We start from the raw sequence: 17,857 nt of genomic DNA, 5'->3' as shown, positions 1-17,857 counted from the left end.
TATTTCTTTAAGAGTTCAAGGGATTAAACTTCCCAGACATTAGTCTTAAGTCCATATAAAAAGTTATTTAGACAGTTATTTCTCATTGATGATTTTGTTCCTAACCAGAAAGTGCTGCTCAGATGTAAGACTTCAAATCTTGGTCTCCAATACTGTAGTGCCCACCTGTAGCTGATGGAGACAACTAGCTACTGTTCTAAAACGATGGATAAATTTGTTTTCTTCCCCTATCTAGAAGCCTTTGAGAGGGAACTGAGACTGATTCTAACCATTCTAACAGCTATCAAAATACCTGAAAGCAAATCCTGAATCCATCACTCTAGAGTCCAGCCTTGGAACACAAAAGAAAAAGGAGGGGGAACCCAATAGAGGGATGCTTTTGGAAGCCCTTGTCAAGAAATTCCAGTGGACTCTCATATGAACATTTGAAAATTGCCCTGCTCTGACTGTTTTCTAGTTCCCTGGCTAGAACTTGTAATGCTAATTAGTCTTGCCTTTACTTCTCCTTCATATCTATTCAGGATTCAAAGACTTTCTTTTCCTTTTTGAGATAAGAGTTATACAATTTGGGAGTCTTTGAGATAGACCCATTGAAGGGATACTCCAATTGCCTCATCCTGCGTCCCTGTTCAGCATGGAAGATGCCAGAGCTGTTTGCATCCTGATTCCCTATTAGCAATTTGGGTAACCTCTTCAGAGGATGGTGTGATAAGAAGAGGAGGTAGGAATTGGCTAGGCGGTTAGGGTAAAAAGACACCAAGGAAAAGTAGCCAGTTTCTTGGCTAAAACTCACAATGTCCTTGGGCCTCTTAGAAACCTACTCTGTTCCAAAGGCCAAAAATATTGAAAATATTTGGGAGCTTTCATCTAATCTTTGAAAGATTTTAGGGTTACCTCTTCAGAAGGGGGGATGTCAGAGTAGCTAAAAGCCCTATAAAAAAAAAGAAGAAAGAGTACATTAAGTTATCAGAAAAAAGCGATGGGGGGGGATATGGGAGGAGTTGGATGGGAGTGGGCATGGATTTGATCAAAACACATTATATGCATGTATGAAATTTTCAATAAATAAATAATTTAAATAAAAAAAGATATCACCTGAATGGCCTCTAGTACAGGTTTCCTCCCTGAAACCTAGCTTTCTCTACATGTTTCTTTAATCCAAGAATAGAAAGGAATCACCTAAGAATAGAGAATTTTGTAACAAGGAAAGAAGACCTAAATAGAACCTTAACAACAGCATTGCGGAGGGGGGGGGGAAGCTTGACAATGTCTCCCTCTTCAATATTACAGAGATCCACCTGCCTCTGCCTCCCAAGTGCTGAGATTAAAGGCGTGTACCACTATGCTGATACCCGGCAACACCAGCATTTCATGGGCAAAAAAAGATGAGCCAAGGTCAGTGACATGGCTCAGCCAATAAAGGCCACTAAGCCTGAAGACCTGAGTTGGATCACCAGAACCAAGACTGGAAGGAAAGGACTGACTCTTGCAAGTTGTCCTCTCTCTTCATTTGGCTAAGGTAAAGAAGGTCATTGTGCACAAAGGATCACTCTCCAGATGAGAAGAATGAGGAAGAGAAATGAAAATGTTTTACTGCCAGGAATCTCATTTAATTGTTCCATCATTCTGGTGAAATGAAAGCTGAGCTAACTGCTTGAGAAAACTGATTCCTGATGTTGCAAAAACATAAACTTCACTTATTTCTAAAAAATATTTTATTTATTATTATTTTTTTATTTTATGTGTATGAATGTTATGCCTGCATGTAGGTAAGTGTACCCGTGTCGTGCAATGCCCATGGAGGACAGGAGAGGCTGTGAGATCATCTGGAACTGGAGTTATGGACAGTGGTTAGCTACCAGTGGGTGCTGGGATTCAAACCCGGGTCTTCTGCAAGAACAGTGTTCTTAACTGCTGAGCCATCTCCACAGCCCCAAACTTTACTTATTTTGAAATGTCATTTCTTTTTCCGCTCTATGTGACCTTTCAATATTATTTTTATTAAAACTTTTAAGAAAAATGCAAAAAAAATCCCCTTATTTATTTATTATTTGTATGTGTGTGCCTGAGTGGCTTCTGTGCATCATGTGCATGCAAGAACCTGTGGAGGCTAGAAGAGGGCATTGATGCCCCTGGAACTGAAGCTACAGGAAGTTGTGCGTTGCCATGTGGGAACTGGGAATCAAATCCAGATCCTCTGCAAGAGCAGCTGATATTCTTAACTGTGCAGCCAGCTCTCCAGCACATTTCTTACATTCTTAAAAAATAAATTGCTAGCCTGGCGTGGTGGCGCATGCCTTTAGTCCCAGCACTTGGGAGGCAGGGTGAGTTCAAGGCCAGCCTGGTCTACATAGTGAGTACCAGGTGAACTGGGGCGACTGGGAGACCCTGTCTTAAAAAAAAGATCAAAAAAAAAAAAGAAAAAAATTGCTGCGTTGCCCTCAGTGTTTTATCTTGTGTATATCAGAAGTTCTTTGTGACTTTATTTTTCCAGTGGAAAACAATTCTAAAAGTGAGAAATCTGAAACCTACAGATCTACAAATGTAGTCAGGAGAGACACTTGTTACTCAAACACTGTATTCTATCCATCTGCATTGCCTTTATCAGTGCAAATCTTTTGACATCTTATTCAGTTTATTTACCTAAAGAGTCTTCTTACCTGTACCACAGTGAAGGCCTAAGGTCTTTAGTTAGTTAGTCCCTAATTTGTGAATACTAATCTAATAGCAAACTTTCCCCAGAAAATGTAGTAAAATACAAAAAAAAAAAAAAAATTCTCACGACCCTGTAGACTGCATATGCACTGAGGTCTGAACAAACACGAGCCTATGTTGAGATAGGGAATCTGAATAGTTGGACAGATAGTCTATTGGCATCTTTTCCAACAGCCTCACTGTGGAGTATCCATGACTTATTTTGGATCTTGTCAAAAAAGATAAATCATCATGTCGTGGATAGTCAGGGTACCTTGTAAATACTGAACACTGTAAATTTAAATTCATGAATGCTGAGCTCAGCTTTACAAAATACAGAGCATGAGGTGGCTATGACAGGAAGAATTTTGTCTCTAATCCCTGTACAATCTACAGGGTGATTAGGCTGACTAGGCCTATGAAGGTCATAAGATACACTGACCACAAAAGGTCTAGTGCCTCACATCTCAGGGCAGTGTAATTTCATTCTTCACTTTTATTCAGTACTGGAGATCAAATCTCAGACTTCCTACACACTCTACCACTAAGTTATACTCCCACCCTCCCCTCTGAGTCTTCTGAGCCTTTTTTTTTTTGAGGCAGGGTCTCCCTATAGCCTCAACTGGCCTGGAACTTGCTATGTAGACCAGGCTGGCCTTGAACTCATAGAGATCCACCTAAGTGCTGGAATTAAAAGCGTAAGCCATCACTCCCAGCTTGTTTTTTAGACAGGATCTCACTATGTAGTCCTTGCTGGCCTGGAACTCCCAAATGTAGACCAGGCTGCCTCTGCCTCCCAAATGCTGTGACTAAAGGCATGCACCACACCCGGCAATGTGACTTAAAACTGATGGCCATATTCTAAATGGGGGATATGTGGTCTTTATGAAAAACAAAAAACCAAGAACATGGTGAAAGGCTGTGCTATAAGCAAGAAGGGAAAGAGTCCCCTCCACAGATCATGGCTACAATGCACAGAATGCCCTCTGTAAATGCTTACATTTTTAATATTACATTTCCTTATTTATGTGTGTGGGGAAGGAGCATGGGTGTGCCACTCAAGAGGATAATTTTCAGGAATTGGTGCTCTTTCACTTAGTGGGTGCCAGGGATGGGACTCAGGTCATCAGTCTTAGCAGCAGGTGCCTTTACAGGCCGAGTCATCTTACTGGTCCTGAAAGTTTACAAGGCTGTGCTTTCCCTGATGTGGAAATTTTCAGAAAAGATCTAAGATGTGTTGAGGTAAGAATGACTGACCCTGAGCAAAATACTTCTGGAAGAAAAGTTAGAGATTAAAAATGTGAAAGAGGGCCAGGCAGGCAGGGCAGGCCTATAATCCCAGTACACTGGAGACAGAGACAGAAAGATCTCTGTGAGATCGAGGCCAATCTGGTCTACTACAAATTCTAGGCCAACTGGGGCTACAGGGAGATCCCAGGTCAAAAAACAAACAAACCAAACCAAAGCAAAAAAGCAGAGCAGTGAGTAGAAAGACTATTAATATCTCAACTTTCAGCAGTGAAACTTCCTCATGCAACAGAGGGTAATTACCATAGAAAGCCACAACTGGCCAAAATGTAGAAAATAAAGAGACTACAAAGTGTGTGCCCCTGGGTAAGATACCCTTATTAAACCTCTGCCACCCAGGGCTCAGGGACCATTGTAGAAGAGAGGGTGGAAAGACTGTAAGACTGTAAGACTGTAAGACCACAAGGAAACAAGAGTTTTCCAGGCAGCTAGGAACTTGCTCATAAGAATCTACATCAATGGTGACAGCATGCATAAGACCCATGCAAACTCAAAGCAGACAAAAACCCAGCATAGGTAAGAAGCCCCAACATTAGCTGAGGAACTACTGGCAGCTGATCATTGCTGGGTGAGGATTGGTCTTCTTTAAGGGAGTGATGCTAGATAGGCTGACCAGGTTACAGTGGATGAACTCACATCAAGGGACATCTGGGAAAACAAACTTGACTCGACAGATAGGCCTTAACATGTATAACAGAATGCATGATGGGGGCTGGAGAGATGATGGCTCAGCGATTAAGAACACTGGATGTTCTTGTAGAAGACCCGGGTTTGATTCCCAGCACCCATATGGCAACTAAGAACCGTCCATAACTCCAGTTCCAGGGGATCCGACAGCCTCTTTTGACCTCCGTGGGCACTGTATGACACAGGTGCACTTAACTACGTGCAGGCAATATGCGCATACACATAAAATAAAAATAATAAAATTAAAAAAAGAAAAGAATGTGTGAAATCAGGTGGGGTGGGCTATGGAGGGAGCAAACAGGGAGGGTGTTTATGATTAAGATGCATAAAGTGAACAAAAATTCAATAAAATATATTGTAAAAAATTAATTTTAAAAAAGAAAAGTTGTTAATTTCTAAAATGCAGTACATTGTGACATACTCAGTTTACTCCTGTTTGAGGATAATTGTTATTTTCTAATTGTTAAGTCAGTGGCAATTACACTCACTTTAAAGATAAATAATTCTGTTAAAATCAATTCTGTGATTTCTATCCTAGAAAAGCCCTATCCATTTTACATTTACATCTAATTCTGATGTAATTTGGACAAGAAGCCTGTGTTGAAAACAGGCACCTAAAAAGAGCTCTTAAACCTGCTCTCCAAGTAGATATCCACATGAAATTATAATTCATATTTATTTAAAGGAATATTGAGAATAACTATGATCCTGCTTTATTATAAACAAAATATTGTTCTGAAAATTGAAGCTCATTATTTTGCTGATGTGTCTGTACAACTGCTCTTTATTCTTACAATACTGAATATTTCTATTTTCTCCCAGTTTAGATAGTACAATGATAACATGATATGGCTCTAAAATATAAACTTTGCAACGCATGTATAAATAATGAATAAGAAAGGAATAATAATATTGCTTACCTTTCCAGAAACAATCTTCTCATAAATCTGAATTGGTTGATCTGCAAAGAACGGAGGGTAGCCAGCTGCCATTTCATAAATTAGCACTCCTAGTGCCCACCAATCCACCGCCTTATTGTAGCCCTGGAACAAACAAACAGCGATGCCAATTATTACGTAAGTTACTCAGAAGAAATCTAAGTTATGGGCAATTTCAAAATGATCTGGAAGTACACTGAACAAAAAGTTATGCAGTTACTAAGCAGCTATTCAAGACAGAATAAGAAAAATATGAAAAAACCATGGCTAATGGAGTCCCAGATATTGGAATTTGATATTGGAAGGCTTATGAACTCATCCCTAAAGTCATTAAGAACAACATGGCCAATGAAATCTCTCATTCTGCTGGATGCTTCCAACAACAGAAAGGGAATTAGACCAAGCTACCTTTCGAGGTCCATCCTAGTCCATAACCTTATGAATTAGGTTTGCGATTGATAGTCTATCTAGAATGGTCAGAAGTCTAAAACAAAATAACCCAATAATATTATTGGAATAGTAACCGATGAAACTGATTTCAGAACGGCCTACATTCTTGGAACTAAGAGGCTGAAAATACTTGATTATTCTGTCCACTTTACAGTATCTTTTGAAACTGAAAAAATTAAATGTGGAATCTAATCAGTATTTATATTTAAGTGTACTTTTTTGCTATCTATTCTTCAGTCTCTCATCTCCTGAAAGTGTATATGAAGGAAAACAAAGTCCTATGCTTTTGTGAGTAATTTATCAAAAGAAAGGGGTAACGTGTGCAAAAGGACTTTGCAAACCAAATACAATTCCCAAAGTTAGGGTTAGTTTCATTTGGCTATAATAGTAAACTTACTAAAATTCACATGTAAAACTATAAGTGGGCACATAATGATAATATTTATATTAACATGTTTATATAAAGCTTGTTATTAGCCAAGGTCTGTGTCAGTTGGCACCAAAGATTATGGGGGAAAAAAAGTAATTACTACTCTCTATGTTTGGGTCAAAACATTAACTTTCCAAATCATTTAGCTTTCCAATTATTACATACAATAAAAGACAATATGGGGATTTTCTTTCTGTTTTCTCTGATTATATATACATATATATATATATATATATTTTTTTTTTTAGAGGAGGGACTAATGTAACAGGCTAGCATTTTATTTTACTAATGGAAGTGGACATTGGCTGCTCAATCCTTTCACTTCACAATGCTTTAAATTCTGCGCTAATATTTATAGTAAACATGTCAGTTAGATGCAAGTCAATACCCTAGACACAGAGAATTAAAAAAAAAATCTATGCAATAAATAAAGGTCAAAGGACATGGATTCTGAATTTATATACACAAAGAAATACTAAATGTTAATTATCTGGAAAAGTATCTCATAATCAAAGACATGACAACACAGTGAGGAATCATTTACTACCTTTATATTAGTAAATATTTGAAAAGAGACGACCCAGTGCTGGGAAGGATGTGGCAAAGCAGGTACTATCATACACTTCTGGCAAAAACATAAAATAGTACAATCTCTTTGGAAAGCAATTTGGTATTTATATTAAATGTTCACGTCCTCTGATTCAATAATTCCACTTCTGGAATTAATGGAAGTAATGTGAAATATAGAAAAGCTTTATGTACAAAACCCCAGAAAAGTCTACAAACAACAACAAAAAAACCCAGGAAATTAAATAGTCAACAAAAGAGGAGTGGCTGCTTCATGTGAATGAATGAATCGTGTTTGCATGCATATTAGTGTACTTGCCAAATGCAAAGCATTCACCAGGATCTCAACTAGGAAATGTGCTTAGAAAAACAAGAGTGCCTTTGGGGTGTAGGATTACAGAGTTTTTGGTTGTTTTTTCATATTTTTCTATATTCTCCAAATTTGGCACAAGAAACATTTTATAATATGTTCATATTTATACACGTTTTCATGCTTATTTTGTGATCATATATTTGTTGAATCCACTTAAGGAAAAAGAAATGTGTGAAGTTACCAACCATGATACTTACATTTTAAGGTTAGTTATTTAGATTCCAAGAAACCAAAAAGCTAAATTATGAAAGATAATAAGAAAGCCATAGAAGGTTCTTCTTTGACCCTAGAACTTCTTCTATAGGTCAGTTGAATTTCATTTGGTTAGCTTGCAATCCTTTAATGCCTGTGACCTTGTTTGCCTTTCCTTGCCCCTATCTGAGCTCAGCTTGTTTAGTTTCCTCTTTCCAGTTTTCTCTATCAGGAGACGGCAAGGCAGGGCAAAGAGAAGTGAAGACTCTTAAATGTGGTTACAGTCTCTCCCACCACATCTCACCATTTCCGTAAGATTGAGAGCATTTAATTGCTGTGATATTACTAGTAAGCTAAAATTAAAGTTAATTTCCATAACTCCCTCTCATCTAGGTGGTTAACTTGAAAAAAAGGGAGAACTGATGCATATCAGATTTGCCTCCTGGAGGCCCAGAACTAGCCCCCTGCACGCTCCACTTCTGGAAGAACCAGGAAGACTAGTTTTGGCTTCAAAATGATTTGTAAAGCTAATGTTTTGACCCCAATGTAGAGAGTAGTAAGGGTAATTATTGTTTTTTCCCCATAATCTTTGGTGCCAATTGACATAGATCATGGCTGATAACAAGCTTCATAGAAACATGCTAATATAAATATTACCATTATGTACCCACTATTTATGGGTCTAGAGATCAGATTAATGACTTTACTTCTTTAAGACCCATAGTAAAAACTGACAGAAGTTAGAGGATTAGGAGAGACTACTGAATTACTGTTTAGTAATCATGCACAAGTAGATTTAAATTTATAACTTAGATCAAATAAGAAATGTGAGCTTCAGTCACTGAATTGTTTTGACAGAAGTCCACAGCAACACAGCTCTCTGCTCTGTGCTGACAGCATCCGTACCTTGCTGAGGATTATTTCTGGAGCCAGATACTCTGGTGTGCCACATAATGTCCAAGTTCTGCCTTTGACTCTTTTGGCAAACCCAAAATCTGTGACCTATAAAAGGAAAAAAAAAATTGTGAAAATTTATCATGTCACAATAAATGTATTTGTTGTAACCAGATCAAGAGTTAAACATTCAAGATTATTATTGAATCCATGAAAAACGTGGAAAAAAAATGAGTCAATGTAACTGATACTAATTCATGAAGGCAATTAAATATATAGTGAATGAAAATTGAAACAACCCAAGCTGGAAACCTTTTCCATTTCTCAAAACAAGCAAATCAAGAAGAGTAACTCATTATCATCAGATACAATTACCAAATAATTTAAAAAGTGAAAATAAAGATTAACAGTTTTGATAAAAATGAAGTATGGTAAAAATATCCCTCAAGCCCAATGACTCTTCAGTCAGTATGTTCACCAAAGCGAAACCACAGACAGGAAACTCCTCCGAGATGTGTAGAAAGTAAGGCCCATGATATCAATAGCACTGGAGAGGAAATGTGGCTGACAGCCCAGAATCAGTGGTTAGGGCTCCCCTGGCCATTGTTCTCTGGTGGTAGAGGCCTGGACTTGGGACCAGATTCTGGGTTAGAATTCTAATTCTAACATTTACTGGCTATAAACCTGGCAATATCTTAGTTTCATTAGCTTTAAAATGAGGATAATAACAGTTGTTACAGTTCATAGGCTTATCTGCATTAAAAGAGGCAATACAGATTATCACGGAAAACACTTGGGACCATAAGTCATTCAGAATTTGGACTTTTCCAGATTTTGGAATATTTCCGTAGACAAGTGCCTTGTGATGAGATCCAAGTCCAAACACAAGGTTCATTCATGCTTCAAAGACACCTTACGGTGATAGACAGCCTGAAGACGCGCCATGCAATATTTTTGCTGCACTTGTGTTTTGACTGCCTTGATTAAATGACATCACGTGAAGAATTTGTCACTTACGGTGTCATGTTAATACACAAAAAGTTTCAGATTTTGGATTTTCAGATTTAGGGGGTGTTCAACCTGTACATGTAAGCAATGTTTGGCACTAACGACAACTCACACATTTAGTCCTTTTTGTAGGACCTGTGCTTAGCTCAGAATGACAGATTCTAGGAGACATGAACAAGTTCTTCCCTTGATGTGATTTTTACTTCTGTAATAGCAGAACTAGGAATTCAATTTAAGCTATTAGAAAGAACCAATTTTCTCCCGAAAATGAAAAGAAATTCAACGCTGATAATTTAGCTAAATGTGTAAATCTGTTCCTCACAGTGTTTTTCAAAATACATCTGTACAAGGTGTTCAAATCATACCTGAATATAACCTTGGTGGTCAATTAGGAGATTCTCAGGCTTTAGGTCTCTGTAGATGAGATCTAATGAATGGAGGTACTCAAATGTTAGCACTATCTGGGCCGCATAGAACCGAGCGTGGGGCTCACTGGAAAAAACACAAAACATTGATTTTCTGTAAAATGGTAACTTAACAAATGCTAACTAGTAGACTATACATTAAAATTTACATGGAGTAGAAGTATTTTGAGAGAGAGTACATTTTTCTTTTAAATGTTGGTGAAAAATTTGCCAGTTTCCAAATATTTCATAAGTTTCTAAGTTGCTATCAAATAATGCTTTGATACATTTAGGGGACAAATTTCCCTACACATCTGTAAAAAGAAGATATGCTTAGAATCTTATTTTTATGCTGAAGAAAACATAACCTTAAAACAGCACTCTTACTGTAAATCATTACTGCCCATGTTAGGCAACTATGATGTCATTATGACTACGACCGACCTTGAGGATGACTGAAAAGTGATGTGCCAACTTCCTGGTCTAAAGAAGCATCACTGTAGTTAACAGTGATGACTTTGTTTGCTTTTCCTACAAATTTCAAGGGCATAAAGAATTTCACTACACAGAATCTACTTCAGTCGCAGTAAGCGGAAGATGAATGCTACCTTACCTATTCTGAAGCAGTTCCTATTACAAAAGTGATATACACTCATCACAGAGAAAAATCATACATAATATAGGTAAAGAGTAAAAGCTTTCACACTCCCATCCAGAAGCAGTCATGTGAACTTTCAGATCTACCAGGCATGTTTTTACACACACACACACGCACACACACACACACACACACTTTTATATGTGTACAAATCATGCATTGTTCTTATACACATAGACTGCATCTACGTATAGCTGTAATTCTGACAGATTAGTGTAATTTTCACATCCCAATCTCAGCATTTCTTGAAAATGACATACCAACTTTTGAATCTGCATTTTTAATTAATTTCTAGTATATGCTAATCTGCCTGAGAAACTGTAATGACTTTCACATTTATGTCTTTAATAAACAACCTTAACTATTAATAGGATTTCCCTCAAGGGATGGCACCAGAAACAGAGTTCCAAAATGCATTTTACACATGCTGCCCCTTGTGTGTGTCACCACATCCCCCAGGTCCTGGCCTCATCTACTACAGATGCTCAGTAAGTATTTGTTGGATGTAGGAATAGGGTAAAGAAAAATACTTTGGGGGATATTTTATAGTAACTTTGCTGTTTCAGCCCCATTCCAACACTGTAATAAAGAATGAGAGGGGCACAGTAGCAAAAGTAGAGACGCCCCCCCCCCATTATGGCAGCATGAACCCCAATACTAAAAAAAAGGGGGGGGTCTGGGAGGCTTCTTTATATTTTCTCTAGTGTATAAACCTACTTGGTGTCTTATGTTTGTTTCCACAAACTGATGTTTGAATGAAGGAATATGCATACTACGTAGATTTATAATCAGACTGCTGAAAAGTGAGAGGAAAATATTCTAAGGCAACCTGGGACTGGATATTTCTGCTTAATTATTTAGAGAATTCTGGGTGAGAACAGGATGTTTAAAGCAGCTTTAAGTGCAGACACCTACATAAGTCAATCTCACAATGACTCCATGATCTCTGATTAAAGTCACCCAAAGAAATTACTTAGATTCTCTGGTACTCATAGGGTAGGAATAAGCAGCATTTTAGAGTGCATGTGTAGCCTGTGTTTATCAGGAAAGATAATGAATTACTTCCATCAACTTGCTTTCCTTACAGCAGCAAGTTAAGCATTAAGGAACAAATGTGGAGAGTTACAAAGCAAAGAAATTAGCCATTGCAGTAAAGGATGAAATACATTTTGAGAACAAGTTTGGATGTGGCACTTCCCTGAACAAGGGGTAATTTTAGGGGAACACGGGGATCACGCCTGTTTAGACAGAGGTGATAGGAAAGAGAGGTGGAATAGGAAGTAAAAAAATTATCAGGGATGAACAGACACTGCTTTCCACTGCAGTCCCTGAGACATGCTGGGTTCCTCATACGTGATGGGTTGATAAATGAATCTTCCTTGGGCCTCATGCAGCTCTAATAACACTAATGGTTGCTTATCTGATATCATCTTGTGATACCCGTCTACCATTGCTCCTGCTGAGCTCATACTTAGGTTTTACTGAGTCCTACCTGAGAAAAGCTGGTCTGTTCTTAATTTAGATCCACTTTACTAGGGCTTATTAACAGTAGCAGCTATGAGCCCTGTACACAGACAAAACTAGCAGAAAAACTGAGATCTTGTTAGTAATCATCTAGTAAGCTACAAACTCTTTAAATTATGTGTATATTTTAAAAATGTGTTTACATTTCACAAATTACATTTGTAAGAACTCGATCATCAGCATGCTACCACTACTACTTTTATATACCTCCTCCTTATTCACTCTCATGAAAATCTCTGCTAGTACTACTGTTATTAAATATTAGTATATATTAGTATTTGTTCAATAAATACTGGCGTTTCAAAATTTAATTAATTTTCACATTTGTCTGGAAATTCTTCAAATACTCCCACAATACGTATCAAAGGCAGAATATTTAAATTGGTTTCATAGTGTTCTCATGAGCTTCTGGTATGGTCTCTTATTAATGTTTCTACCTAATGCTTTATATAGGTAAACTATTGATAAATTAAGCTAAATGTATTTTTTGGCACTGGTATTAACTTAAAACTTTGGTTTAAAGTAAACACAAGCACCTAAAGACCTGAAAAAGGAAGCTATGAGCATTAGTTACCTGAACCGTCCAATTCTTCTTAGATGTGAAAACATTTCACCCCCAGGAACATATTCCATAACCATGTATAAATTAGAATTATCCTATGAACAAATAACAGAAAATAAGTAAAAATTATGACAGCTAGGTTAAAAAATATTTTAAGATTATGTCTTGTTTAATTAGAAAGGGCAAAGTCCAAGAAAGTCCAAGTTGTTTTGACAGATTAATGAAATTGGGGGAAAGACAGAAATGAAAAGTGCTCTTGGTGTCCTTCTGCTGCCTTTGGTAGTCCAGTCACAAATTAATTTGGGATTTTTGCTGTCCTGTTCTTGCCTGAAATGTTTGTTTTTGGATAGTTAAGCACTGTGGCAATGGCACCCTAGCACAGCATATGACAGGAATAACAAGTTAAAAGCTGACTTAGAAAAGCAAGTAAGAATATTTACATTTTATGCCTGAGAGATGAATGGTTTTAATATCTTAAGTACATAGGTCTTTATTTGATTTAAGAATAAAGGACTAAGAAAAGTGAAAGTGCTTCATATGATTTAGTGGTGCAGAGATGCCAAGTATCATTCCAGATCTAAGGAGCTCTAGTTTAAAGAATGAACCTTTTCTACTTTATTTGACATTTGGATAGGAGCAGACACTGCCCTACCTGTTCAGCAAAACAACAATACCAACACCCCACCGAAACCCAGAATATAAATTAGTAAGGAAAAGAAAATGTTCTGGTCCTGACAGAAAGGGTTTGTACTGGATAGCTTGAGTGTCAACTTGACACACCTGGGTTGAGGGAGCTTCAATTGGGGAATTACCTTCATTGGACTGGCCTGTGGCCATGTCTGTGGGGCACCTTCTTGATTGTTGAGTGATGTGGGAGGCCCAGCCCACTGTGGGTGGTGCCACCCCTGGGCAGGTGGGCCTGTGTTGCCTAAGAAAGCAGGTTGAGCATGGGCCAGGGGAACAAGCCAGTAAGCAGCATTCCTCCATGGCCTGTGCTCCAGCTCCTGCCTCCAGGTTCCTGCCCTGAGTTCCTACACTGGGCTCCCTGATGAACTATGACTAGGATATATAAGATAAAGTAAACCCTTTCCTCCCCAAATTGGTATTGGTGAGAGTATTTTGTCACAGCAATGGAGAAACAAACTAGGACAGGGTTTAAGGAAAGTAGAAAGTATGTTCAAGTGTATTCATTTGAATGGGCGTAAGAACTGCTTAACAAGGCTTCTGCACTTTTATGAGTGTGTGTGTGTGTGTGTGTGTGTGTGTGTGTTTTTCTGGATCACTGTGCTGGTAGCTGCAGTTGTCAACCTTACAACCTGAGAGGAAGGACCCTCAGCTGGGGAATTTCCTCTATCTGATCTGCCTGTGATCTGAGAGGCATTTTCTTGACTGCTGAGTGATGTGGGAGGGCACAGGCCACAGTGGGAGGTGCCACCCCTGGGCAGGTGGTCCTGAATTGTTTAAGAAAGCAGGCTAAGCCCAGGCCCTGGGAGCAAGCCAGTAAGCAGTGTTCCTCCATGGTCTCTGCTCTAGCTCCCACTTACAGGCTCCTGCCTTGAGTGTCTGCCCTGATTTCCTTCAGTAATGAAATGTCATTTGGAAGCATAAGACTCCAAAAGGTCTTTCTTCCCCCAAGTTGCTTTTGGTCAGAGTGCTTGATCACAGCAACAGAAAGCAGATGGTAATCCCTGTGTTTGATTTGCGTTACCATCCCATGAAAAATCCCATAGCAGTTGCTCCAGGGAGAAGTAACTTACCCCAATGTTACCAAGCTATAAGCAAAGCAGGACTTAATTACATAAAATCTTCCTCCTTTTTTATTTATTTACATTCTCTAGTTTTATCACTTCCTTAGATTCTATTATAATTTCATATCTTAAAAAGTGTATCTGGCTGAAAATATCTGTCTTAGATATCACTACAATTTACCTTAAAAGAATACTCCAGTCGAACAAGGAAAGGAAAATTCACTGCCTGCAATATTCTTTTCTCATTCAAAGTATGCTCTATTTGCTTCAGTTTAACAACCTGCAATTGAAAGATGGACACATTTTAGTGTACTTAAATTTAAAAGTTATAACAATTTTAAATGAAAAATGTTTTCCATAAATACTATCAGATAAGCAAAATTATTAGACCTGAATAAGGAAAAACAATAGCTATCCATTAGACTTGTAAGAATCAAATGGTAGCAACCTAACAGAAAATGTCAACCTTGGTCTTCAGAAGATAAGTTTGTACCAGCTGTAGCAGAGCATGCCCATAAGCCCAACACTGCGGAGACAGAAGCAGAAGGTTGCCAGAAGTTTAAGTTCAGCTTGTGTTACACAGTGACAGAGTGAGACACTGTGTCAAAAGAAAAAAAAATCAACTGTGAATTAAGAAACAAGAGCTAAATGGGGGCAAGAAATGGACCTATAAAATTACCTTAAAGGTTACTATGTGAAAGTATTTCGTTCACAAGTATACAGTGAAATCATATATCATATCAACAGTAGGCAGGGATTTTGAATACTTTAGAAGATCAGTAAGAAAATTAAGGATCAAGGAAGTAAAAATTGAAAAAATATTTTAGGATAATCTGTTCATTTTATATCTGGATATATATGGCTAAAAATAAAAAAAAATTAATTTATATAGCTGCAGAGTAGAACATACAAAATATTGGCAAACACTACAATCTCTGTAAGAAACAGATATTTAGGGTTAATCAAACATACCCTGGAGAGTCTACTCAACAGAAAGGGAAACCATAATATTGACTTCATGAAGATCGTGAGCCTATTCCACAGGGGATTTTCTTCTGAATTTAAGAGAACAGGACAGTTATTAAGTAATAACTGCCATGTAAATGTGTACTTCAGCAATGCAAGAAGTACATTCTTTCTTGCCAGAAGCTTACATCACAGAGCGGTGTCACAGAAGGCAATCAGCTGAACATAAAGAAGGTGACAATATCAGCCAGTGACTGACATAGTACATGAAATTAGGAGTGAACAGGACTGAGCAAAGATGAATGGTTAGGAGTCAGATCTATGTGTAGCCTAGGCCATCTTTTCACCAGCTTTGGGAATTTGGGTTGTTATTCCAACTCCTTAGACCTCAGCTTTTAAAACCCACAAAATGAAGTTGTTGGGCCACTACTGTCCACATTTTACCCAGTTATAGAACCAGTTACATCATAATTATCACAGCAAATTATGTAACACCAGCCGGACAATTACTGCCGCTTTATGCCTGTTTTTATGTGATACAGCAGGCTTTTAATGAGGCACAAAATATGTGTTGGCTTGTGAAGTAATAACCACAAGAGACACTCTCTGCATTTCAAACTTTAGCCTAGTATGTATGTCCAGGATATAATTCAAGATATATGAACTGGCAAGACATATATGCTTAGCCAATTTTTAATGCAACAATTTTTAAAAAATTAGCCACTTAAAATTGAATTTACTTTTAATTATGCCCATTGACCACAATGCCTGCTTTCATGCTGCACAGAAGCTACCTGAAAGGTGCATGGATACGTGAACAGCAATACATGAATAACTAAAAGTTAGTTAGCAATACATGAATAACTGGAAAGTTAGAAGAGAAAATGTTCACTTGACACTGAGGACAGAATCCTAAGTCTCTAAGTTGCTGATGCTTTGAAAGTGACCATGTGATATAAGCAATGTCCACTGGCTAATGGACTGCCTGGCGTACAGTGCAGCTCAATATACGCCAGTTGTTAAAATAATTTACTCACAAAAGAGCTGTAGTGACTTTGAAAAGATGGATGGATAATGAAGGTTCAGGAGAGATGGAAAAAAGTGGGTCAAGGCTAACAGTCACACCAATTCAGAAGAACACAGAGGAAAGGCAGGGTGCACTTTCATTTGGCTATGGTTCCAGATAATACTTTTGAAACACTGATAATGAGACCTTCCTAAATGTCAGAGGAAATTTTACAACTATCTCTTGGGATACAGTTTATATTTTATCTTCAAAATTCATATAAAATTTATATTTATTTCTGATATTTATGTTAGCTTACATGTACTGGTTTAAAAGCATTAATTGATTTTGTCAAGTAAAGCACTAGAGGAGTTAGTAATAAGCAAGATGGACCACAGCGCTTTCCTTTTTCCACCCAGAAAATTATATACTTGAGTCTGGAAGAAAACTGGGAAGGTTAGTTAGGCAGGAGGTGAAGCAGCGCCACCTTCCTTTAATGAGTGCCGGCTGCCAGGTGGGTGTGGGAACTAATGTGATGTAAAAAGCAGAGGTGAGAGTCTGGGGTTGTGGAAATCAGGGGTCTAAAAGACGGGCTGAAGTTAATGGGACATCAAACTAGGGACTGGTTAGGATTCTAGAGATAGAACCAGATGTCAAGGGCAAAATTAATGAAGAATAAAGGCATGGCAATCAGGAAAAACTAGATCGATTTATTGGCTCAACTTACTAGCTGCTCGGCATTGGAAAAATTACTTAGATTCTTAGATATAAGATTATTGGTTTAAAAGGGAGGATGATGCCACGCAGCTGTCAAGATTCACTAATGTGGGGCTGGAGAGACAACTCAGCGGTTAAGAACACTGGTTGTTCTTGCAGAAGTCCTGGTTTTGAATCTCAGCACCCACATGGCAGCTAACAACTGTCTGTAACTCCAGCTCCAAGGGATTCAATGGACTCTTCTGTCCTCTGCAGGTACTGCACAACATGGGTGCATTTACTTACATGCAGGCAATAAACTCATACACATAAAATAAAAATAATAAATAAAAATTTAAAAAAAGATTCACTAATGTAACCTATGTGTACAGGTGCATGCATATGTGGGTATGCATGTATGTGTTCATGTACATATGTATGTGCATATACCAGCAATATTTGAGATACTGTATAGAGAGGAGACATATGATCTTGATGTCTCACTGACTTTTCTCCTTCACCATAAGACTAAAGAAGCTAAATATTTTTTCTTTTTTTTTTATTATTTTTATTTTATGTGTATGAGTATATTGCCTGCATGTACGTGAGTGCACAGGGCTTCAGATTCCCCTGGAACTGGAGTTAAGGACAGTTCGTAGCCACCATGTGGGTGCTGGGAATTGAACTCGGGTCCTCTGCAAGAGCGGTCAATGCTCTTAACTGCTGAGCCATCTCTCCAGCCCCTAAATTTT

At 38.0% G+C, this 17,857-nt stretch overlaps 1 protein-coding gene across 4 annotated transcripts in view; it reads right to left on the bottom strand.

The window, feature by feature from the left end:
- The window catches only part of Prkacb (protein kinase cAMP-activated catalytic subunit beta), a 137,238-nt gene that overhangs the window by 21,209 nt on the left and 98,172 nt on the right, over positions 1–17,857 (bottom strand). For all 4 annotated transcript variants that reach the window (XM_008826229.2, XM_017796399.2, XM_008826230.3 and 1 more), the window contains exons 4-8: positions 14,619–14,717; positions 12,702–12,784; positions 9,907–10,033; positions 8,546–8,641; positions 5,610–5,732 (exon numbers count right to left, since the gene is read on the bottom strand). In XM_008826229.2, the coding sequence (XP_008824451.1) occupies positions 5,610–5,732; positions 8,546–8,641; positions 9,907–10,033; positions 12,702–12,784; positions 14,619–14,717 (528 nt within the window). The remainder of the gene's footprint in view (positions 1–5,609; positions 5,733–8,545; positions 8,642–9,906; positions 10,034–12,701; positions 12,785–14,618; positions 14,718–17,857) is intronic.

Source organism: Nannospalax galili, unplaced genomic scaffold (genome assembly GCF_000622305.1).
Source record: "Nannospalax galili isolate Female #2095 unplaced genomic scaffold, S.galili_v1.0 scaffold9, whole genome shotgun sequence".
NCBI classification, from domain to species: Eukaryota; Metazoa; Chordata; class Mammalia; order Rodentia; family Spalacidae; genus Nannospalax; species Nannospalax galili.
Note: the sequence above shows the minus strand (reverse complement) of the source record. Positions and strands in the feature narration are given on the sequence as shown.